This window comes from Micropterus dolomieu, linkage group LG06, assembly GCF_021292245.1.
Source record: "Micropterus dolomieu isolate WLL.071019.BEF.003 ecotype Adirondacks linkage group LG06, ASM2129224v1, whole genome shotgun sequence".
Classification (NCBI taxonomy): domain Eukaryota; kingdom Metazoa; phylum Chordata; class Actinopteri; order Centrarchiformes; family Centrarchidae; genus Micropterus; species Micropterus dolomieu.
Window position 1 is genome coordinate 19,475,880 of NC_060155.1, and position 23,864 is coordinate 19,499,743.

The window sequence follows — 23,864 nt, forward strand, 5'->3', positions numbered from 1 at the left end:
AACATGGCGACTTCGAACAATCCGCGGAAATTCAGCGAGAAAATCGCTTTACATAACCAGAAGCAGGCAGAGGAGACAGCAGCGTTTGAAGAAGTGATGAAGGACCTCAGCATTACCCGGGCAGCGAGGGTAACGAAGCCGCTTCTTGTCACCTCTTCTCCGTTTGTATTTTCAGCGAGCTGTCAAATATGCATTTGTAGCGCGGGTGCTGCACGCAGCCAGGCAGAATAGGTAAACAATAACAAACGACGCTTCCTGCTAGCTCCAGGCGTTTTTCTCCCACGACTGACAACGAGCAGAGGTGTTGGGGTGTAATAGTCCTGTAATGTTGTTTTGGACAACGGGGACCCTCGTCCGAAAAAGTTATTACAATTTTTGTCCCACGCAAGTGGAAAGCAAAGGGGCGTGCATGCGTATTTGACAGCGCGCGTCCAAGTGCAGCGACGATTTTCTCCTCGTCTCATGCTCTTAAGAGAAAAGGCCATTAGACAAAACGATGTTACCCACTACAATACAAATATATCTGTTTAAATACTTAATAATTAGTATTGTATGTAGTATGTGTGGTAGGAATACATGGTGAGGTGTGTTTGTAACGCGGCTTTGTAAACTTGTCTGACAGGTCTTCAGGCCTGTGTGCTCTGCAACATGAATGACATTTACACCAAAGATGAATGCTAGCAGATTATGTGGAATTTAAACCACATTCAACACGGGCCTCCGAGATAAATCCTATGCATGCAGGGCTTCAGCCCTGACTGTTGCTGAGGAGAAGCATGATGGGTAGACAGATTGTAACACAGCAAACATGGAGCCACTGCATTGCTTGTGCTTTACCTGAAAATGTAAAGAAGAGGAATGTGCATGTAGGGGAAAAAATATTTATGCAAAATGAGTATGTCACTGCTGTCATTCTGTGATATCAAGCTGCTACAGGACTTTCCTTTTAGCTCTCAAATCTATTGTTTCTCCTGCTTAAAACTGCAAATGTAGTCTGGCCAACAGGCAAAAATAAACAACTCTTCTTTATAGGTATTTTCAACAGAAGACATTTTGTCATGTCACAGCAGGAAAAGCACATTAGCCTAAATAATAACATGAAGGATGGCTGAATTCCATTCAGGGTCCTACAGTGACTACTAAAACAATTCATTCATATAAACAAATAGATAAATCAGCTGGGTCAGACTTACCATGTTTTTAGAACTGTGTATTTTAGGATACAGGTCTAGACAGGTTAGTCAGAGAGCCCATTTTTCATCATGAATGGAGGCCTGTGGCGCCTATTTTTTGGTAGATTTCACCCTGCCCACACCCTCCCAGCCTCTCTCTGTGCCCCCTCTCTCTGTACCTGTGTTCCTGTGGTTAGAAAATATTTGGATTGGCCTCTTTCTGATCCAGAGATGTTACAATACGTAATCCTTTGTCAACAGAGTAGGTATAAATATAGTTAAAGAATGAAACTCTGAGCTCAGAGGCTTATCAAACTACTCCGGTGATGCAGGCGGAGTAGTAGTTATTCTTACATTTTCTGCTCTGCCAACACAAATGTAATTGACTGGTTATGGGTTCTCTAATGGGAAATGGAACTGGAGGTCATTTTGAAATAAACACTGTCATAAGGCTTTAGGGAGTTTGCTTTTCTGAAATTCGATGTTGAATTATCTCTGAAGTGTTTCCACCTAAAGTTCTCTCTTTTCATGTAAAAGTTATTAGGTTTATTTTGCACTGCTGTGGTGAGTTCTGCAAATGACATCTGTGTTTATCTAAGTTACATAAATGTGGTATCCTTCTCATTTAGTGTTAAAATCAGTAGGGATGCACCCAAATGAAAATTCTTGTCTGAAACCGAATTTAATGAAAAAGTTTGCCGAATCCCGAACAAGTAGGCTACATTCACATTTTTCCATTTATTTTGCCAATTTGTTTTTTGTTTTGTTTTGTTTTGTTTTACCATTGCATAAATTAAATAGTCAAAATGTGCTTTTACTCAGTGTTTCCTATAGGATTTGGAAAAACTATTGGGGGTGGGTCCGAGGTCTGAGAGGGTCCGGTAAAGTAAATTGCATCTGTCCATTTACTTTTAATGTACACATGTAATATGTTTTATACTTTCTGTGAATATAATCCAGTTAATCTTATTTTCACACTGTATAGACATCACTCAAGCTAAATTCATCAACTCCAACCCAGTTTGATAAATACTGTTGTATGTGGTTCTCAATTGCGCAATATGAAGAACACAGCCTCTCTTCAGGTAGGACTCTCATACTGCAACATTTGACTTTGTAAAGAGAGACACTGGCAAATAAAGACAAATAAAGTCACTAACCCGCCTGTCAGCTCGCACTGGTCCGTTTCAGTGGATTTACTGCGTCCACACTGCCGACATGTCAATGTAATTGTTCGTAAAATTTATTTAAAAGTGCTCTTTTTTGCTATTTTGCATACATTTGGTGCATCCCTAAAAATCAGCACATGTCTATCTTAATTCTGGCACCTCAAACAGGTGGTTAATGAAAAATGAAAGGTGTATAAATGTCCCCTTTGCAGTATTTTGTTTAACATTTCCCTGCAGGAAATTACATTGAGCTGCTGTATTAATAATTTTAGTTGTTGTAGGCATGTGGTGTGTTTGTAGCTAATTTAATGTTTTGCTGTCACTGGAGCATGAATTTGCTATGACTGAGAAAGCCATGTTTATTTATTTTGTAAAGAACTAAAATTACCTCTTGTCTTACCTGGTGTTGTTCTGCTTCCAGTTACAATTGCAGAAAACTCAGTATTTGCAGCTGGGACAGAACCGTGGGCAGTACTATGGAGGATCTTTGCCAAATGTAAATCAGATTGGAAGCAGCACTGTTGATATGCCTTTTCAGGTGAGGTATTATTTATATTTTCAGCAACAACTGAAATATAATATAGATGAAGAGTAATAGATTTGTGTTGAATTTTGGCAAATGAACATTACATTTGTACCAGGATTTGTTTTACAGTTATCGTCCACAGCTGCATATACAGTATATAAATATCTTTTGTGCCCATCTGTGGCTGAGTAATATCCTGCAATATTGATTCAACCTGTGGCTGCTCTATAAAAATGTTTACATTTGCTTTTTCAAACACCACCAGATCTGTGTTTGCTGGCATAAATGCTCTGCTACACAGGAAGTAACACACTTACTTTTACGTAAGCAACAAGAGCACTTTTACACGTTTAGAAAAAATAGAACAGCGTAAATATACCGACCCACAGTCTACATTAGGTGTATTTTACTATAGTATGGTGGAACACACTGTCCTCCACAGAGTGCTATGTAGGTCTGTTTCCAAAATAACACTTTTCTAAACACTGCGTCCAAACTAAGTCTTGAGAAAAAGAATTCAACCATCACTTTGAACTTAATAAACAGAGTATGCAAAAAACAGAGTGGATTTTCTGTGGGAGGATCCACAGTTTTGTGCTTGTGTTTGTTGATTAAAATAATAATGTTATGAAGCTAAAATGACAAGTTAACATTGCAATTTTCTAAATGTTTTGGGGGGGAATTGAATTACATAATAATGAATGTTATGAAAATAATTACAATATTAAAAATATAATCCTTGTTGTAATATTTATAAATAAAGTTATTATTTATATAATGTCCACACTTTTTCAGTGTAATGTCCAAACCCAAATTGTGGCAGTGCCCACTTTTAAAAACAGGTATCTAAAAACAAAAGAGAGATAATAATGCGTATAATTTTAAATCAGTAGACTCACATCCCACACATAATTTCCAGTGCTGGGAACCACACTCATTTTCCACAGTTTTTATTGGTTTTTGCTGCCACTTTTGTGATGGCAATGCTGTCTGTGTACACGAGAAAGAAAAGCAGCCCCTTTTTTCTCACATCCAAAATGCACTGGGAACAATCTCTTGTGCTATGCAGCCTAAGGTATTGAAGCTCAACACAGAGTAAAGCAATTTCTCACACTTTACTCCAATGGAAATGCATCTATCGCTGCAGCACATGAGGCTATAAAAGGTTTCTCCTATATATCTGTAAGTTTCCATTGCCATCCTTAAAAAACAAATGTATACAGTATATCTTAATGACCTGCATGTGTGGAATATATGATTCTGTGGGGACAGAGATATAAAGTTAAAGCTGACCGAGGCCCTCCCATTGACAACCCAGCAAAACTCAAGTAGAGGAAGTGCTTCTTTGATTTTGGAGGATGGTCACTACTAGTGTTTCGCTGTCAAGGCTCATTTCGCCCATGAATCTGCTGATGAATGATGGCCGAGGCAAATATTACTCAAGAAAAATTGTGGGAACAGAAAAAAATGGGCACATTCCAGATCCTCATTTTTAATTTCACAGGAACTTAACAATTTACTCTCATCATTTTTGCCCTGAGACCCATTAACATTCATCTCTGTTCTACATGCAGCACATACATACTCATTTTATGCAGGAGCTCAGAACACAGGTTTATTCTCTGTGGGCCAAGGAAAGGTTAAGAAAGGATTTAGTTTTGTTTGCATAATCAGTACGGTCCAATTCTGCAGGCTGATTTGAGAAAAAACTTCACAGTTTGATCAGTTAATTCCAATTGTTTCTGTCTTCGATTGTTAGAATTCAGGACTTGACACGAACAGATCAACGCGACACCACGGCTTGGTGGACAGAGTCTACCGGGACCGGAACCGCATCACATCACCCCACCAAAAACCCTTGTCTATTGACAAACATGGACGCCAGATATCCTTTAAAACCGTCTGTTTATTATGCTGTTTATGTGATGATGTTTATAAGTTAGATACAGTATTTTAGGAAGTCAGGTACTGTTTCATCTCTGTTGCTATTATCTATCTGAGGTCTGAATCTCATAGAAAAACTTGTGACATGGCTTTGTTGAAGGTCTGTTAAGCAGAAAGCGATCTAATTTAAACCCACATCATTTGTTTATGGTAATATTGTGATAGTAATTCAATTATTGTTTTCCCGCTTTTTCGATTTCCAAGGGGCATTATCCACGGGCACAGACCAAAATGTCTCTGGACGCAATTGGAACTCAAATTAAAGCTAAACACTAAAATGGGTTCCTGAAAACATTTCAGACATTTGACATTTGAGGAAATAGGCAACGCAGTAACAGAATCTTGATTAATATTTGATCAGCTCTGCCTAGTTTGACAGTTTGATCTGAGCTTTGTGAGCCTGGTGCGCTGTGCTGGACGGACCTAGGTGATGTGTGACTTTTCAAATCTAAACGGGTGATGCTCCTCTGTCAGTCATCGTATCAAACCCTCCCTACATTAGATGAACTGTTGTGATTGGCCCGACCAGATCCACTTTGGGTGGAAATCTGTCTGAATGGGAGAGTGGCCAGACGTGTCTGCCTGAGCAAATGAGACATGAGCTGTACAGATTTGTCTGGTTCCCAGGCTATCAATTTGGCCGATTCCTAATGATATTCTGTCTCAGTGCTTTCCTGTATTGTCTGAAAGCACCACTGTAGTTTGTTGTGCCATTAAATTGTATCTTGCAATATTGAAATATCGAAATACCACAAAACAGTATCAACAAAAACTGCAAATCTTAAGTCTTAAAGTCACATTTATTACATGACAATTAAATTGCATTGCATTAGATTTAACTAGGTCTGCCTAATAATGTGGCAGCTTGGTATAGTTATATTACATTGAAAAAACATTGATATGGAGGTAATATTTAACACCCTAGCCTTCAAGTGGATTGATATATGACATTTTAAGACAATCAAGTTTATCAGCAGGATTTTGTGCCCAAACAGGTGCTCCTTGTTTCTGCATCAATTACCAAGTAGGGTTACACATATGAGGAATTTGCTCTGGTGTTTTGGTGCTTAACTAAAAACATAGGAGGTAGAAAAATATAAGATAAAGATAGAACAAGTACTGCGGTCAAATAATCATAAATATAAAACATAAAATTGACAATAGCATATAAAAAGATAAACAAACAAAGGATACAAAAAGTACAATATAGCAGTTGTTTAAATTACAGTTTGTGGGATAGAATATAGAACATAGGATCACTCGGCTAATTGAGGTCCAAATGACTTACTTACTGATGAATTTTCTCACTTAATTTATCATAGATCATACAACTTTAGAGGCCGTATGCTGTTTTATAAGATTTATTTACTGTGGTTAAACATGTGCCTAAATGTAGCTCATGGTTGTTTCAGATATTTCTATGGCTGCAGAATCATTTCACTTGTTTTTTTTTTGCATGCTTGTAAATGACTTCAGCCTGTAATTAATTCAAGTCAAATTATGCTTGTGTTTGGCAGGAATGTCTGTAATAAGCAGCATGTACAGTGAGCCAGTAAGTATTGCAGATTAAGCCCTGACAAATATCGGACCGTGATGTGAGGCTCGCTGTTCATTCCTCCTCACTTTTATCACATGCTGATTTCTTTGAGACACCACCAGCATTTTGCTTTTTATTATACCTCCTTGTGTTTAAAGAATTCACAGAAATGAATGCAATGAATCTGCCAGCTGTGTTTTCTTAACCTGCAATCTCACATTGACAGCTGTCCATATGGCTCAGTATATCTGTCACCACCACCTGATACCAGCTGGAGGAGGTAAGACTAGGGCTAAACTTGAAACCCAGTCTCTGCATGACTCTTTATCCTAGTTGTTACTCTTTTTTTATCATAATAATTCTGACTTGTACCACACTGCTCTACGTTATTTGTATATTCATGAAGCTGTGGGGTCAGCTCAATACAAGACAAACTGGGAACATGACAAGACTTTTTAAAATCGCAAATGATTATGGAAGCATATCACATAATCACAAATTTAGCGACTTATTTTTACAGATTACTGTCATGGACAAAATGCTGCCTATAGACTTTCACCATAAGCCGTTAGAAAATATAGGATCACATTCAGATTATTCAAAATGTTATCATACTTTTTGTAGACCAGTGGAGACTCTCCATGAACCTAACCAGTGAACCAGTATGACAAATGATTGTGGTTTATGCCTTCCTTAAAGCTTGAATTGGTCTAAAATATAATTGTTTTTGTGGGGTGTACAACATTGTTGTTGAGTGATGTGTATTTTCTGTGCTTTTCAAAAAATTGTTTATTAGATTTTTCTATACAATGTGCACTGTGAATTTAATTCTTGTGCTGCAGGACAAACTCTGACTCAGCACTACACCAGAGCACATTAACTCCTGCCCAGCAGGCCTCTTTCACTGGAGGATCACAGGAGCTACAGCCAAAACGAGGTACACATTATCTCAAAGAGTTTTCATTGTAAAGTTGTTAAAGGATAATTTTCATTAAGTCAGGATACATAGGAACATGCTCAGTAACAGGATAAATAAAAATTCTACAGTAGGTTGATATAAGGGAATTCATGTATTACAATATGCTCATAAAGTGTTAAGTATAAACTGAGCTTTTCTAATTCATCAGTTCTTAACCAGACTGTTGGGGTGCCTTCCTCTTCTTAGCTGTAGTAGGTGGTGATGGCTGGGGCTGTTTTGTTGTAAGCCTGTTTGTTTTTTGTGGTATTCTGCTGCTTTCTCTTGACGGTTCAGTGGAGTGCCCTCCAATGTATGATGAAAGGGTTTTAAATCTGGCTTTGAAGGCAGAGGAGGAAAGTGACTGCAGAGAAGACAGGGTGCATCCAAGTGTCTGACGAATTTTACCATTAATGGCTGCGCGAGGCAGATTATTTTAATTTCTGTTAGCACTTTGATTGATTTTGTATAAATCTCCTTGGATACATTTTTTTAGTTTAACCTATTAAAGTCATTCTGTATTGAAGTTTTTAAAATCTTTTTACTTTATTAATGTCACACTTCATGTTATATTGTTCTTCCTTTCAATTTTTTTATTATCTTCCTCCCTTTCTTTTCTTGATCATATTTAACGAGGACATGTGGGCTGTGATTATTATAAGCTTAAACAGGCTGGACATCTGTAGACCCAAGAGACTGAGAAGATTATTATATTATTTATTTTTTCCTATTTCTCCATCTCCCCAGTTCTTCTGCTCACTGTACCAGGGGCTGAAGCAATTAAACAAGAGGTTGAGGACGATGGACAAAACCAGAACTGGGAGTGCAAAAAGGTGGAGCCTGTGCTCACATAAATGTTTTCAAATCAGTTTTTTCTGTAGTCTTCATAACACTACAGCTGTGAATTTCCCCCCCCCCCCCCCCCCCCCCCCCCCCCCCTTTAGAACATTTCAAGGTCCAAGCCCTGCAAAGTCCCTGGGATCCAGTGAGTATTTTACTGGTTCTCCTGTATAGAACTGGCCTGAGGAAATTTTTTTGTTTGTAAGTCTGGCTAAAATAATGAAAAGATGATGAATTTTAATTATGGCTGCACTGTTGTAATCTTAGTGAAGTGAAAATGGCATTAAGTGCACACAGGCAACTTAACAAATTAAGTGCATATTCACACACATCAGAAGAACATGAATAAAACATAACTTTAAATTGAAGCCATCTGAATGTAATTAAACATACTTTTCATTTACGCGCTCGACCGCCAAAGTAATAAGAGTGTGAAGCCAAGGCATTTGCAAAAGTACTGCTGGCCAAATGCATGAAGTCCAAATATCTGTGGAGTTGTTTATATTGAAAAACATTTACCAGTGTTGCTCAGTAATTCGCATAAGATATCCGGTGTTTCTGCTCCCTCAGATTGTCATGTCATTTTTCAAAGTGCATTAAGCTTGTCGTCACTGACTGAGTTCTCTACACCCGTCTGTTTTCTGCAGCATATTCCCGTCTCCGGACCAGCAGTTGACCACTTCATTAAAACCAGCAACCTACAATACTGGCGGTTCTCTTCCTGACCTGACCAACATCCAGTTTCCTCCTCCGCTGCCCACCCCGCTCGACTCAGATGAAGCCGCCTCGTTCAGCTCCTCCAACAGCACACAGACTGTGGCTAACACGCAAGGTAACACTGTCGACATATCGCAGTCTACTCACATTTAACAAAGAACTTTTCCGATTTTCCTGTAGTTATGTGCAGGATCTTAATGACTTTTCATTTCAACATTGCCAATTTCTCTACGTGTGCTTTTAAAAGACTCTTTCCTTAAGGCCGTTTTTGTGTGCTGGGTAGGAGTGAACACATCTCAGCCCGCGGTATCCATGGAAATACAGTCAGGGCAGGACGACATGGTTCCTCTCCTCCTGAACACAGGAGACTCCCACCAGCACCAGAACCTGCAGCTCTCCCCAACCTCTCCACCTCTCAGTCTCTCTCAGGTACAGCCCCGCTCTCCACCCCAACCTCAGCTCATCAATCATGTAAGCTCAATTTATTATTGAATTTTTGATTTCATTTATTTTCGACAGTTCCCATTGGATCAGGTTGACCTTTTTGTCGTGTTAGGGCGATGAGGTTATGTATGTGGTGTAAATGTTAATCATTTCCATTAGTAGGTATAAAATAACCACTTTTAATTATTATTCTATGGGTTATAAAGTTAATGGAAAATTTGTCAACTGAACAGGCTACAAATATTGGAATAAAGGCATTTCCCATAAAACATTGGAACCTCATGACTTATCTGTTGCTGTGTCCTCCCCAGGCGGCCATCAATGCTATGAACCTTGAGCAGCAGCTGTCGCAGTACACCTTTTTCAGCCAGCAGCCGTCGTCCCAGAACCACCAGAGCCAGCAAGTGAGTATCCCTCCTGCACAAAAGCTTGAGCTGCACTCACAGATTTTTTTATTGTTGGGGATTTTAGCTCAGCGAGAAGAGAACAAAATGAGTATGTACTTGGGACTCAAACACCAAGTCAGTTACAGTTTTTTAAATCAGAAGCACACGTTCGGGTTAGTACATTTAAAGACATGAAAACATACATTTGTCACAGTATAACAGGTTATATAGTGAAAATGAGTTTTGTAACTCCCTTCTGCTACGTAGCAAAGTCAGACAATATACATTAATACAGAAGCAATTATAAAAATGGTAAACAGAAATAAACTATAATCAATGGAGCAGTGCTGAGGATGAACTTGAGCTTAAAAGTCTTATAGCCTGGGGATAAAAGCTGCTCTGTCGTCTGGTGGTACGGCAGCTGAAATTTCAAACTTATCCTTCCTTTACAAGTTAGCTTTTCAGTTTTGCCACCTGCTTTCCCAGATATCCGGTCCTTCAAGTCCTTAATTCTTGCAATACTGCAATCACAATAGTTCGACTCATCCGTGAGTGATATGTAAGAATTTAAAATTTTGTCCAATTATTGCAATATTTATGCAAAAACAAAATGGTTGCATTGGAAAAAAGCTTGATTTTACATGTCACTGCTGTGAAAATAGCTCAATTTGAAACTACTGTTTTAAGTCCATGTCACGCCAGAAAATCAGCTTCCTTCCTTCCTGCAAATATATTCATTCCTACTTTAAACAAAGTTTAGCAGCAATGATTCCACGACTGTGCATTGCAGTTTTTCAGTAAAGCTATTTCAGATGCATTAATTTCAGTCGTTCATGTTAAGATCTTCTCAGTCAAATCTAAACCGCCGTCTATAGCCAGCAAATCCTTTTCAACATCCAGATGTGAGCAGATTGTGAACAAATAAGTGAAATAAACATCTGAGATAAAAACCAGACTCTCTGCTGTTAATGAAGAGGATGTGTCCCGACCTTCAAGTACTTTTTCTATTTGGATGATTTTATTAATCTGTTGAAAGTGACCATTTTCTTATGCATAAAAGTCTGTTGCTTAAATAAATTGACAGAACTAATTAATGTCAAATTACCAGCAGGACTGGACAGACCTCTGATGTGTTTCTTGTTAAGGGGTTTATTGTTGAGTTGTGGTTGAACCTGAGCAGACTCCAGTCTCTCCCTCACAGATTGTACTATGTGCAGAGTTCCCAGCAGGAAATGGAAAAATATTAGACATTTTTGTAAAAAGCAATAGCAAATATTCTCATTACAATATTCATAATTTTTCCTCAGCACTATGGAAGGTCTTCTCTGTCCTCGGACCAGCTCTTCACATCCTCAAGAAAACCCCTTTTATGGAGTTTTGCTCTGATGTACAGTAGCAGTACTTCATAAATGAATGATTCAAACAGAATTTGTTGACTTTTTTTGGGGCCTCTATGATGTTTTATTCTATTTATTAAAGTAATGTTATGTTTTCTTAATACTATTATCGATATTTGAACTTCTAATAATCATATTTGATATTTATTTTGACATAAACATGATGTAAACAACATTTGTAGACAGGATTATTCAAATCTATTTATTAGAGAGTTGTGGCAAACATATGTACAAGATGCAGTATGAAGGATATTTGACGATGATAGTTTAATGGTCAGTAACAACAGTAAGAATACATATAAGATAACAGTGAAGTTTTAACTGTAAACCACTGGAAATAAAGAAACAAAAATACAACAAAAATATATAGAACTTGAATTTAAATAATATACACATAATAATGCAGCCTATAGCTGTTTATGTACTGCTAATTAGATTCTGATATACTTCATCTGTGATAAGCCAATATTAGAGCTATAAATTGTTACTTGATGATAAGATGATGTCTGTATCTATTTATGACTCCACTCTTTATTTTATAGCAGACAGGTCTGGTTCAGCTGTCGTCCTCCGTGAACTCCTGCTCCACGTCAGACAACCAGACGTCCTCACAAAGCAACGCGACCATGGACATGAACACGGTGAGCAGTGGAAGCATGTGTGCATCAGTGTTTTAACAGTGTTGAGTTATGACAGCGACACAGTGATGGCTGGATCTCATTTCTCATTTCCTAAAATTGTGTTTTCTGGTGGCATTAGTTTGTCGGCCTCGATGATACATGCTGCCGTGTCAGAGCATTCAGACTCCGTTTCGTTGTGCACATTTGGGTGTGATATGAAGTAGAGTGCATTTATTATGGGAAGAGTTGTATAGCGATCACTAACATTAAAAAAGAAAACAAAATGTTCTGTCTATAAAGTGTATATCTTTACAGTTGAAGAATTGATTTCTTTACTTTGCCCAGAACTAAGACAAAAACTGCAAGATGTGCAAAACATCAAGGAATCTAAACGCTTTTGCAAGGCACTGCGGGTCCTTCAAATCTTGGCTCTCGCTCTACTTCTGTTGCAGTGGGAATGTGTTTGGATAAGAAAGAAATGAAGTGGCCTACATTCTCTTGGTCTCAGAGAATGTTTTATAGACGTTGCAGTGTGGGGTCAAGTGAAACATTGCGAGGAAACACAGCAGCTTAGACCAAACTTTATGTTTATTTAACCATAAATATGAAACTCATCTACACTTCTCTTGCTTATTTTGTGCATTAATTTGTTTGTAGAGATGGTTTTAGATTTTTGTAGATTTGAGGTCTGAAGCAAATACAGCTCCAGCAAGATCGTGGAAAATACCATCTTCTTTCACTTTCTTGAGAGTTCAAACAGGTCTACAATAGGAATTATTATTTCACTAGTTTATATCTGTATCTAGAGACCTTGAACTGCTTTATCACATCTCTTTCTTATGCTACCAAAATTTCTAAAGCTTATCTAACTATAGATTAGGAATGTGGTGGTTTGAACACCTGTTGGCTTTTGAGTGATGAGAGATAAAAAGTCTTGTTTGATCCACCACTAAATCTGAATTACTTAGTTTATCTGTTATTTACTATACTTTGATGTTTTTCTCTCCACAGTTATGGTCGTGATGATTTTGTGATCAGAATAGATATGTTTTTTTGTTTTGTGTGATTTTGTTGGATGAGTAAATTAAAAATAGCAGATATGACAGAACAGAACAAGAGCAGAGTTGGTTCTCTCTGATCCTCCAGTTTTACAGTATTCAGTCGCTTAGCTTAGATTCCTGGCAACATTTTCCTCTCCTAATTAATCCCCTGTAGTTTTCTCTGAGTATTATTAATGCATTGATGTGACATGTGTTACAGAGTGTACTGTTATTATTTTAATTATATTTCAGCATTAGATACTAGTATGTGGGGTCACAACCATTAAAAACAGTGAATCAATATTTTAGTGATTCCTCAGTAGGGGAACCTGCTGATCTGATAAAGGTAAACTGGAAACCTAAAGTATAGAAAAGCACCAGAGATGCAAATAACAAAGATACATAATATCCAGTATGAGCACACTGACACACGCAGACGCCAATGGAGAACATTCTCCAATGTGAATAACTCAAACGTATCCTCTTGTATCAGGCCTCCTCCCTCCAACAGTACCGCAGTAGGGTCGGATCCTCTGCCAATCAATCTCCAACCTCCCCCGTCTCCAATCAAGGCTTCTCACCTGGAGGCTCGCCTCAAGTAAGGGCGTGTGAACCAGTGAGCTGCTGGCTCGCTCTGTATAAACACATTGTAGTTCTGTGGTTAGCATTGCTGAGTAGGACTCTGTGGCTGCCCCACCCCCTACAGCTGCTTGTATTGTGTTGACATTAGCAGATCTGGGCAAAAAGTAAGTTAAGTATGTCGGTTTATTTTAAGCACTTGAGCAAGACAAATCAGGTTATTATATTTTCCTATTTAAGTTAGTTGAATAGTTATTTGTTCAATTATTAGCTTGGTCACTTTGCTTCTATAAATAAGGGGGAAAAAGGACAAAAATCGCAGTAATACAAGGATCTTCTGATATTGATTTGCGTTACAGTTGACCCTTTTCACTGCTGGTATTTTGAATTCACAGGTGTTTTTCAGTGGACGTTTCGCAACATACACAGCACCATAATTAATGTTGTTAATTACACCTGTGGTTTTCATGCCATGATACGACTAAAGGAAGTCAAACCAAACACAACAAAAACAACTTTGTAATACTCAGCATATATTAGTTTACTGTTTTAAAAAACAAAAAATGTCATAATATGATCACAGTAATGGGTGGTGACATTAACTACTGATATGTGAAGCCTACGTAGTCCCTGTTTTGCCCAGATCTGACCTCCACTCTCTTGAAACACTCCGTGTCATTGATGTGTTGTTATGTAGCCGTGTCCCTGACCTTCCTTCTCTGCTGCTTTTGTGGTATTTTCGTTGCATCTCTACCGTTTCCTCCCCAGTCTTGCTATATAAGACTCTGTACTGGAGTGTTGTATTTTTTTAACTGTTCATCAGATCTTTGTGTTTATTGTGGTTTTGGATTTTGGATTTGAGGTAGCATGGCAGGGGAGATGGTAATCCCCCCTGGAAGCTTTTTTGTGGAGAAGCTGCTAATCATTCCCATGGTTGAATCTCAACAAACTGAACCTTGCTTGCAGGGTGGTGGTGCTTTAAGATAAACTAAACGCACCCAAGGTAAACATAGCTCAGGGCTTTTAATCTGTGTCAGACTCAGTATAAGCATTTGAGATTTGTAAATCGTTGACTGATTTAACCTCCCTTAATAAAACCTTAAATGACATGTTTAAATGTATATTTTGTAGAGTATTTTTCAGTACTGAAAACATAAAAAGCCTTGCTTCTGTCTCTTCTGCTTTGAGATGCCGTGAAAGAGATGTGTGGCAGGTGACGGTGACAACGCTGTGCGTATGCATATCTACATGTTTGTCCTGCTGTTTGCTCACCCAACTCAATTGTCTCCCAAGCTGAAGTGGCTCACTCGTAGTCCTGAGGTTATCCACCGGCTAAACCACAACTGACAAGCTGTGTGCTCTATTATACTGCTCTGCCCTGCGGGGACATCTGCAGCACACACAGATAATTTAGTTTCGAACTAGGAGGAGCACGGGCTGAGAATATGATCCAATTACTTATACATTAAGAGGCCTCGATGAAATAGGAGAATCTCTGTTGCTGCTTCAATGAGGACATTCAAATGAGAAACTTCAAGCGCATTAGCTGGCACTGTATGAGTCTGTGGAGGGAGAATAAAGTCACAAAGGGCATCATATTTTCAATGATTCCTTTTATTTCATATCAATCTCATTCCATTTGGTCCATGTAAATTAAAACACCAAGGCCAGAAGGCAGCAGAGGATTGAGCTGCCTTATGTCCTCATCTTTAGCTGACTGATTTTTGACATTTTGCTTCCATCTATCAGTACATGGTGTATACTCACTTTTGGGATAATGGTATATTTAATGGTTCTTATACATGCAGTTAAACAAGTCCCCCAATTTATTTATTTGTTTGTTTGCTTAATCATTCATTTTGTAGTGAGTCCGTTGATTTTGTTACTTATTATGCACCAAAAATGTATCTTTTTATTTTTTGCAGGTTTTCAATTATTTCCCTTCAATTTTAAGATGTTCTGGAGAAAAGTACTGCCACTGCGGTGTCTTTTAAGTAGTTCCCTTTATGAAATATTCATAATTTCTTGTGATAGTGGATGTACAGTATGCCTACTACATCTGTACATCAAAGCAAACGCTGTAAGATTGCAGATTTCTTGCCTTTTGTGTCTGTGTCTTGCTCTAAACAGCCATTGAGAATGAAGTAGTTTCTTCTTAATTATTCTTTAGTACATGCTTGTTTATTGCGTCTTCTGTGTGTCCCATCCCTTGAACTGTCAGTGCACTTTTAAGCTATGTTTGAGTTAGCAAATCGTTAATGAGTGCTAAGCAGTCTGTCTCTTCTCTGCAATAAATACACAAATATTGTAACATACACGTACAGAACGCTGGATGCATTAGCATACATGAACTGGTTGTGAATTAGTTACTCTGAAGAATGACATTTCCAAATGTTGTACGGTGATATTAAGCACTTTGCTGCTTACAGTGTTGTTGCTGCTTTGACTGTGTCCTTTTCATACTCCACATTTTATGTTAAATGTGTAACTTCTGCAGTCTGGGCGAAGAATATTCACAGTTGATGGTCCGCACTAGGAGTTTTTACCAAAGGCTAAATAATCTGATTTGGCCTGTTTGTTGTTGCAGCATAACTCCATACTGGGTAGCGTGTTTGCAGACTTCTACGACCAGCAGCTCCCGTCCATTCAGGCCAGTGCACTCTCACAACAGGTCAGGCTAAAGCCTACATGTCCGTATGCAGTTCTGCTTTTCCCCCTGCTTTTGCTTTAGAGCCGTTATGTTGGATACAACAGCAGCCGTTTTGATATTTATGTCTCTGTTGTGATTGCCAGTTGGAGCAGTTCAATATGATTGAAACCCCCATCAGCTCTGGTGGCCTGTATAACCAGACCTCCACCCTCAACTACTCCCAGGCACTCATGATGGGTTTGACCGGTGGCCATTGCAACCTTCAGGACTCGCAGCAGCTGAGCTACAGTAGCCATGGCAACATCCCCAACATCATTCTCACAGGTGCCTCTTCGACACATCCTATGCCTCACTCAAGTCTATGCACCTCATATTAGCTAGTATTATGGATGGGTATCATTACTCGATACCTTTATGGTATTGACTGAAACAGCGCAGTATCGAGGAGAATTGAAACGTCTCCAGTCAAACCAGTACTTCAATCGATACTTTTTGTAACCAGATCGCGGCAAAAAATTACTATTTGTATGGTTTTGCTTGCAGCCAAACACGCAAGCAACACAACGAAAGACAGAGAAGTGCACATCTTTTTTCCTCATGTGCCTGCACCATAAACTGTATAAAAAAGGCCAAGTCCATGCGTGATTTTAACAGCGGCCCGCCTTCGGCTGCGGTCTCAAATGTGTTCGTCACTGTTGCAAGTTTGTCACCACAAGCTTGGCTTTCCGTTGGTTTCATCTTCTGGTATCATTTAACACTTCTCTGTACATTTTTGTTTGCTATTCACATCACTTGTCACCAATCGATCTCTGCGTTCCATCACATCAATTCTATGCTTTTACTCATGGAGCCTCTGGCTGCAACTGCAGCTGCGGCTGCTTCAGATGTAGTTGGTGTGATCAGCTGGACGTGCAGCCTCCCTTTTCCTCTGTTTGCTTCTTTAAAGTCTTTAGTGTAGTTTAGTGACTTGTATAAACAGACTCCTATCTCGTTTTATACTTGTGGCTGTCGTTTTGGAGGTTTGCGACTCACCAATAAAGGAAAAAGCACTCGTGTAGATCTTTCAATTCAGTTTATTGATCGAAAGTTAATAATTAATTTTCCGTCGTTTACTTTCAACACACGTATCAAAAATTTACCTTAAATTAGTTTCCCACAACTTATTTGGTCACTAAACTATTTCACTCCTCATCAGTAATTCAAAATAAAATAATTTACTACCCGTGAGGATGAACTTTTTAGGATGAGGAGCGATCTGATACAATTTCCCAATACTTTTATGTAACTGTTATTTGAAACAAGAAAAAAATTTAAATTAAATAGATAGCCTTAACAACAATAAAAATAATAATAGGCTGCCAATCAACTACTATGGCTTCAACAGGTGGCATTTTATGCAAGGTATCGAATGCTCTATTGTTATCGGTATGACTTTAAGGGTACTGGTTTTGGTACTGGTATCGTAAAATTTTAAACGATACCCAACCCTAGTATGTCTTGGTACTGAATTGACAAAAGCTGAACATTATAAGCATCACACAGATATGATTCAAGGCAAGGCTCCTATAAAGCATCATATTAGGCCGGTAAATTGCCTGACATTGTTGTTAATCCGCCAATTATGCAATGAGTGAATAACAGAGTTGAAGGCCATCTCTAAATCACTGTGGCAGGGTGAGCTCTGAATAACTGGAACACGCTGGCATACATATCCCACACATGAGAGTTGGCTGCAAAAACAGTTATTTTCCAAATGTACAGAAACTGCATGTGTGCCTTGCTGACAGAGCTTTCAATCAATCCACAATTTCAAACACCTTCCAAAGAAGACTAACAATAAGAAATCCAGTATGAAAACAATTTTGGTGGTGGTAAATGTATATGGGTGGGGCTGTCAAATTTATCATGAGTGACAGTTACAGCAGCAATAAATGCTGCTTAAATTTATAACTTAAAGTCTTCCATATCTAGTGATAAACCTCTTAAAAATGTTTAATTTTTAATTTAACAGGATTTTACATCCCAACTATGTTTTCCATTCAGTTGTCTTGTTGTGTTGAAAATTAGCAGTGTCTGTTGTTAACAGTCTCTTTACTGAAATGTGCAATTAAGATGTCAAGATGTCAAGCCTCTTACAGCAAGTTATTATCAAATTATAACCCAGACTTCTTGTTCTTGCTGCCATTGAATTCTCTTCTAATTTTAATCAGAGAGCCTTTCCTCTCCCCCATAAAAACCTCACAGAGAGAAATATCCGCCTACAAATGCCTTTAACTACTAACCTTTTTTATTTTTTATTTTGCGGTCTTGCTTCTGCTCAGTGAGTGGAGAGTCTCCCCCAAGCCTGCCTAAGGACCTGACTGGCTCGCTGTCCACAGATGTCAGCTTTGATATAGACTCCCACTTCCCACTGGATGATCTGAAAATCGACCCACTGACGCTGGATGGCCTGCACATGCTCAATGACCCGGACATGGTCCTTGCTGACCCCGCCACAGAGGACGCATTTCGCCTCGACCGTCTCTAACCGCTGCCCGCGCACAGGTGCAAGAGGAGCAGATTTCTGGAGCGTGCAGGTTGAGGCCTCGTCAGGGCAGAGCATCAATTCCACACCAACCAACCCAATCAAAACCCTACGAGAGAACTTTTAAAAGAAACATTATTGGAGGAAAATGCATTGAAATTTATCTGAAGACTGCTGCCGGCCTCCCTTCTCTTCAGAACCAGAAAGATGGCTTACGACTGATGACATTCAAGTTATGGTATGAGTGATTTTCATGGTTCTGTCACTACTTTTAACAAATTTTGATTTATTTTAGATGCTTAGATTTCATTTGAGGGAGCTTGATGAAACTACTGTGGCAGAAGGAGCCTGGTCTCTCATTCTCCATCAGTGACTGACTCAACCATGTCTGCAGAGCAAATCTACAGTATACCTATTGATTTGTTAACATAGAGTAGCTTGATGGCTCAGAGGAAATACCTTTAAACTCCCTCTGTGCCAAACGGGTTGTTCTTATTAGAACATTCATTCATTCAACATGTAGTGCTAATCCCTGCGTGGCCTGGTTTGATTTTCCCCAAATTTCATCTCAAGACTTGAGTGACGATGAATCATTATTTTGCCACCTAAGTTGTTTTTAGGAAATGCTGAATTTTGATTTTACCATAGTAAATAGCAGTCATCAGTTATGCATGAAATCGCAAATCACTGTGCATACTTGTTTTGCCTTAATAGCTTGACATTTTGGTTTTCATGCAAAGATGACTATTATGTAAATGAGGAAAAAATGTTTTAATTGTCAAGTAATTTTTTTACTGTTTTACAGGTGGTTTGGCCTACATAATTCACAATTGCATTACTGTAGTTGTATTTTTGAGGTGTGCCGATATCCATTTCGTCAACCATTGTCACTACCATGTCACTTTTCATATTCATTTACCACTCAGCTCTAAATGGATACATGAGTTGTTTGTTATGAAGTAGACGTTTACAGGTTTGTTTTGTTATATATTTTACATGTAAAGAATGTGACAAGATTTTGCGTAATGGTATCTATGCAAAACTAAAGCGTTTGATTTAGGACTGTACCACGGAACTGATAAGATGAACCCTTATAAAAGGAAACCAATGTGCAACATTCTTATAGAATGCACAGCGATGGTGCCATGTTATATTTATTTAGATATTTTTGAAACTCTTCACATTTTTCTTTCAGACTAGTATGGTGTAGAGAGAGAAAAAAAGGCTCAGTGAGGATGGCATATGAAAGAAACTCTCCTGGATTACTCCCAAAGATGTGACCTCAGTGTAGTTGAAATATATATATTTTTCCAGACAATTGAACTGCCTCTATACTAGAACAGCATTGTTGATTCAATGAGAATGTATTTAGGTCACATCTGTACAGTTGTTTTGTTGCCACCTTGTCATCCTCATTGCCTCTCATATCTAGCTTTTATGTACTGTAGGACCAAATATATTTAACCTGTTCATTTTTCTTCCTACGAAGGAGACATGGCATACTGTTTTAAGTTTTATATATCTTTGTTTCCTTTGCACTACAGTGACTCTGCATATCAGTTTCCTTGTCATGCCCGTGTTGTCTGCACCCTTTATCGATTTGTTCCATGTCTCTCCGGTGTTCAGTTCAGCATTTATGTGGCTGTGAAAAGGAATCCTCTGTGAAGTCAGTGTGTTACTTTGAGTGGTCCATTGGATAACTGTGTCCCATATCTCATAGCGCACTTTATGCATTAATTTAAAACACTGAATTATGAGCGTTTATATACCAAACTCCCCTGTGACTGTTATGTGCACTGGACCTGTTTGCCCTGTCTTTGATTAAACTTGCCTTCTTGTAAAGAAAAAAAAAAAGAAAAGACGTGAAAAAAAAGCTAAATTAAATTATAGTTATTTTTGAAAAGTCATATATTGATAGTCTATTTAAAAGAGCTGTTTTTACTTAATCAGTGAGTATTTTGTTAGCTGTCTACTGTTAATGCAGTTTTTCCTACATTTAGGAAAACATTTGTATTTTGGGACAGTGGTGATCAGAGGTGTGTCGGTCATGTTCCTGTGCTGCAGCTCTTTCTGCTACTGATAGCAGGTTTAAGAAAATAGAAATGTATTAATTTAGAAAAATAATATAATTTATCATTGATTAGCAAACTGAGAGTTTATTATAAAAAACGGTGCAGTTACAGTGTGATTTGTCAGATGAGTACATTTGAAATTTGCAGGGCGCATTATCACAATACTGTATCAGATGGGATTAACCAATCCAAGTATTTTATGGAATTTATATTGGAATTCAGTCCAGGTATGAATATTATTAAAATGAATATATATAAGTTAATTTATAGGACACTATATAGCCATTTCCCATCAATATTCCACACTATGAAAAAGGCTATTCTGTAGTTACAACATTATGTCTGTTGATGTGTGACAAGGTCTTCCTGTGCCCACACATTTCACCATTATTCTCACATAATGTACATCAAAAAATGTTCTGACAAATGTTATCGAGTCAGTTGAAATGAAGTTGTTAAGCCCCACCCAACCCTTTTAAAAAATACTCTGTTTCGGATGCATCATGTTTCTGAAGAGTGATGCAGATTTTTCTTTTTCTTTTTTTAATAATGTTGTGACTGCATGAATCTCTGGACTTTTTTTCCCCGTTCATGGCTTGGGTTTTATTTCCTTTGAAGGCTGGGGTCAGCTTTGTTTGTCTAAGAGTTTTGTTCTTCTTGTTAGGTAATCTTGTCCTTTGTCTCTTTTTAATTCAGCGTCATATGTAGGTTATGTATCTGCTAAGTGAAGCCTAAAAGCGTCAGATATATGGTAATCAGCCTTTTATGCACATGTAGAAGCTGTTGTTTGGTACTATGTTTTACACTGCAATATACAGTATGTGCTTATTTTCTGTGCAACCCCCGACAAAGTTTTTAGTATGTCATGGTAAATCTAGACTAGCTTTGTATATTACTGTATGGTAGGAACAATGTTTTTGTGCTCTATGTGATATGATGTCAAAGTGAGAAAATGCACTGAGAAATACTGTGCTGCAATATGTCATTGTGGCTTGATATTCTCTGCTGGGCCTCAGACTTTATAGTCAGCCTGACATCTGTGTAGGTCCATTTTCTGTTTTCTTTCAACTTTTTTTGTGCACATGTAGATAGCGCTGACTTATGTGTCGCCTGTTACTGACACCTTTTTTATGCATCAATGTTCAGGTATCCATTGGTATTATACATTGGTGTTTACAGTGACAAGAGTTTACAACAGAGCAATGTTTGTTTTTCTCTCCTTAAACATGTTTCAGCTTTGTTAATTACAGTATCTGGAATAACAGACTATATATGAACCACTTGCAGTGTAGAAAACCAAAATTATCTTGCTATTTAAATTTAACAGTGTATCAGTAATATAACTTGAATTGTATAACAAACATTTCAATAGTATGACCATAATGAACTATCATAACTAACTCATGAGTTATATAAATTAATTATATTTGCTTTGGACTTCATTTGTATGTATTTCAAGGCCCTGGAAGCACTTTAATTTACAGACTTTTGCTCTGCAGAAATTCTCCTTCCTATGTACTTGCCATGAGCAGCAACATGCCATCAGAAGATTATTTCAACAGAATAAGTATTATTTTGATTTTGTTGAATTTCATTTTATAGCAAATCTGGTATCAGTTAACCTTCTCTTTCTTCTTGTGCAAAATCAACAGTTGAACCAAAAAGCCAAAGCTTCAAAACAGCCATAAATGAGAGAATGTTTAGACATTTATCCTTCCGTTGGTTGAAACACACTCGATTTTTTCCCCCAAATATTTTATTGGGGTACAAATTGCTTCATATATAAACTATGAACTAAAGAATGCATTATTTACATTGAACATGATTACTGAAATTCTACCTTGACATGTTGTATTTTGCGTTAAATTAAATATTTAGTTTTGCCTATGTTTTATGAATCTGCAGTCAAACACTATTTTGTAGTGAATATAATTATATACATCTTGTCTGAGAAATAACATAGATATACAGTAAGAAATAGCTTAAGAAATACACATACTGTACAGTCTATGTATGAGATATGTAGATTGACTTTTTGTGATGCAACATGTTAAAAACAAACTGAATCAGGACGATGAAATGGAGTCATAGTCGTGTACAGTCACTCAGTGGGTTTCCCACATCTATGAATCCTTTGTGTGCATTTTGAGGACAGCCCACTGCTGGTTCAAGCCTCATACAATGGCAGCTAAATTGTTATATAATGTATTTTGTTTCTGAGTACAGTGATACTATTACACTGCACATGCATTTTACTGCCGTAAAGGGGTGCATTATGCTCCTGTAGTACACTCACAGCAACAGGAAACATTATGCTCATAGAATATGCAAAGTCTAGCATTCTGCAGCACAGCTTGGCAAGATGGTACTTTTTTGAGCTAACCCTTTAAAAATTACTGGTTCAAACCTTGTTCCTCATATTATGTTTTCTATTTTAACTATCAAATTGGACCAAAAGAAACCAAGTATGGCTGTAAATGTGTGCTATATTAAAGATGAAATACGCTTCTGTTTGAACTGTACCTGATGTATTTTTCTTGTGCGAAGGCTTCTGTATTTGTATCTTTGCATTATTATTTGTAAATGAAATTAAATATATCTGAATAAGCCAAAGACGACTAATCTTATTTTTTCTCATTAGGTGGACTACAAAAAGCACTAGAAAACTAAGAACTAAAGCAGAAGTTACATGACGATCACAGCCCCCATAACTGGCATAACTTAGACTTTCTCACCCACTCTGCAGATTCCCACCCAGTGTTTGCCCTGCTCCGCTCCCACTCTGTCCACACTGACAATTTTAATGAGCTGACTCGACATTTTGCATGTGGGATGGGTTGATGAGCCTCAAGAATTACTTTTTAAATGAGCAAAATATTTGAAAAATATATTTCTCTGTTTGCAGATTTTTTGCCAAACTCCTTTCAGTTTGGTGGCTCCAATTTAAAATGCTGAATTCCGGAGCACCACCATCACCAATGCCCTCAAATGGCTCACAAGTGTCTTAAAACCAATCTGGTCCAGTGATGCAGCATCCTGACTTGCTCCCTGCTTGATCTCCTGTTCTAGTGATCAAGCCCATCTCTTTTAGAAACTACAAGGCTCCATCTGCTGGTGAAATGCTGCAATATAAACTCATCAATATTGATCAATCGAATAACTGCCATGTTGTGTGGTAAACACAGGGTGGGGTAAGTGTAAGTTAATGTTCTAAATGTAACATGGATGTATGAGAGATTTTGCAGGCTGTGTGTGTGGTTGGTTACTGATGCAATAATGGGAAATAAACCAT

General features: G+C 37.9%; 1 protein-coding gene across 6 annotated transcripts; it reads left to right on the forward strand.

Moving 5' to 3' along the window:
* Window positions 1–23,756, forward strand: crtc1a (CREB regulated transcription coactivator 1a). 6 transcript variants are annotated; one of them, XR_006825479.1, is made up of 16 exons: window positions 1–129; window positions 2,763–2,879; window positions 4,627–4,752; window positions 6,567–6,628; window positions 7,191–7,285; window positions 8,051–8,136; window positions 8,248–8,288; window positions 8,791–8,975; window positions 9,108–9,289; window positions 9,616–9,708; window positions 11,630–11,728; window positions 13,241–13,345; window positions 15,914–15,997; window positions 16,120–16,300; window positions 18,298–18,738; window positions 23,478–23,756. XR_006825479.1 is itself a non-coding variant. In XM_046052517.1 (15 exons), the coding sequence occupies exons 1-15, from the start codon at window positions 4–6 to the stop codon at window positions 18,501–18,503; spliced, it is 1,788 nt and encodes a 595-aa protein (XP_045908473.1). In that variant the 5' UTR covers window positions 1–3; the 3' UTR covers window positions 18,504–23,175. The 6 variants fall into 6 exon arrangements, 5 of the variants coding, with proteins under 5 accessions (XP_045908473.1, XP_045908474.1, XP_045908475.1 ...); XM_046052517.1 differs by lacking the exon at window positions 23,478–23,756 and having other exon boundaries at window positions 18,298–23,175; XM_046052518.1 differs by lacking the exon at window positions 23,478–23,756 and having other exon boundaries at window positions 11,633–11,728; window positions 18,298–23,175.
* The last annotated feature ends 108 nt before the right edge of the window (window positions 23,757–23,864 follow it).

Bases quoted from the DNA above. Each gene is read 5' to 3' on its own strand.
- crtc1a (XM_046052517.1), top strand. From the start codon at position 4: ATGGCGACTTCGAACAATCCGCGGAAATTCAGCGAGAAAATCGCTTTA. The intron at 6,629-7,190 runs GTAAGACTAGGG...CTTGTGCTGCAG, and splicing joins CCTGATACCAGCTGGAGGAG to GACAAACTCTGACTCAGCAC. The intron at 8,137-8,247 runs GTGGAGCCTGTG...CCCCCCCTTTAG, and splicing joins AGAACTGGGAGTGCAAAAAG to AACATTTCAAGGTCCAAGCC.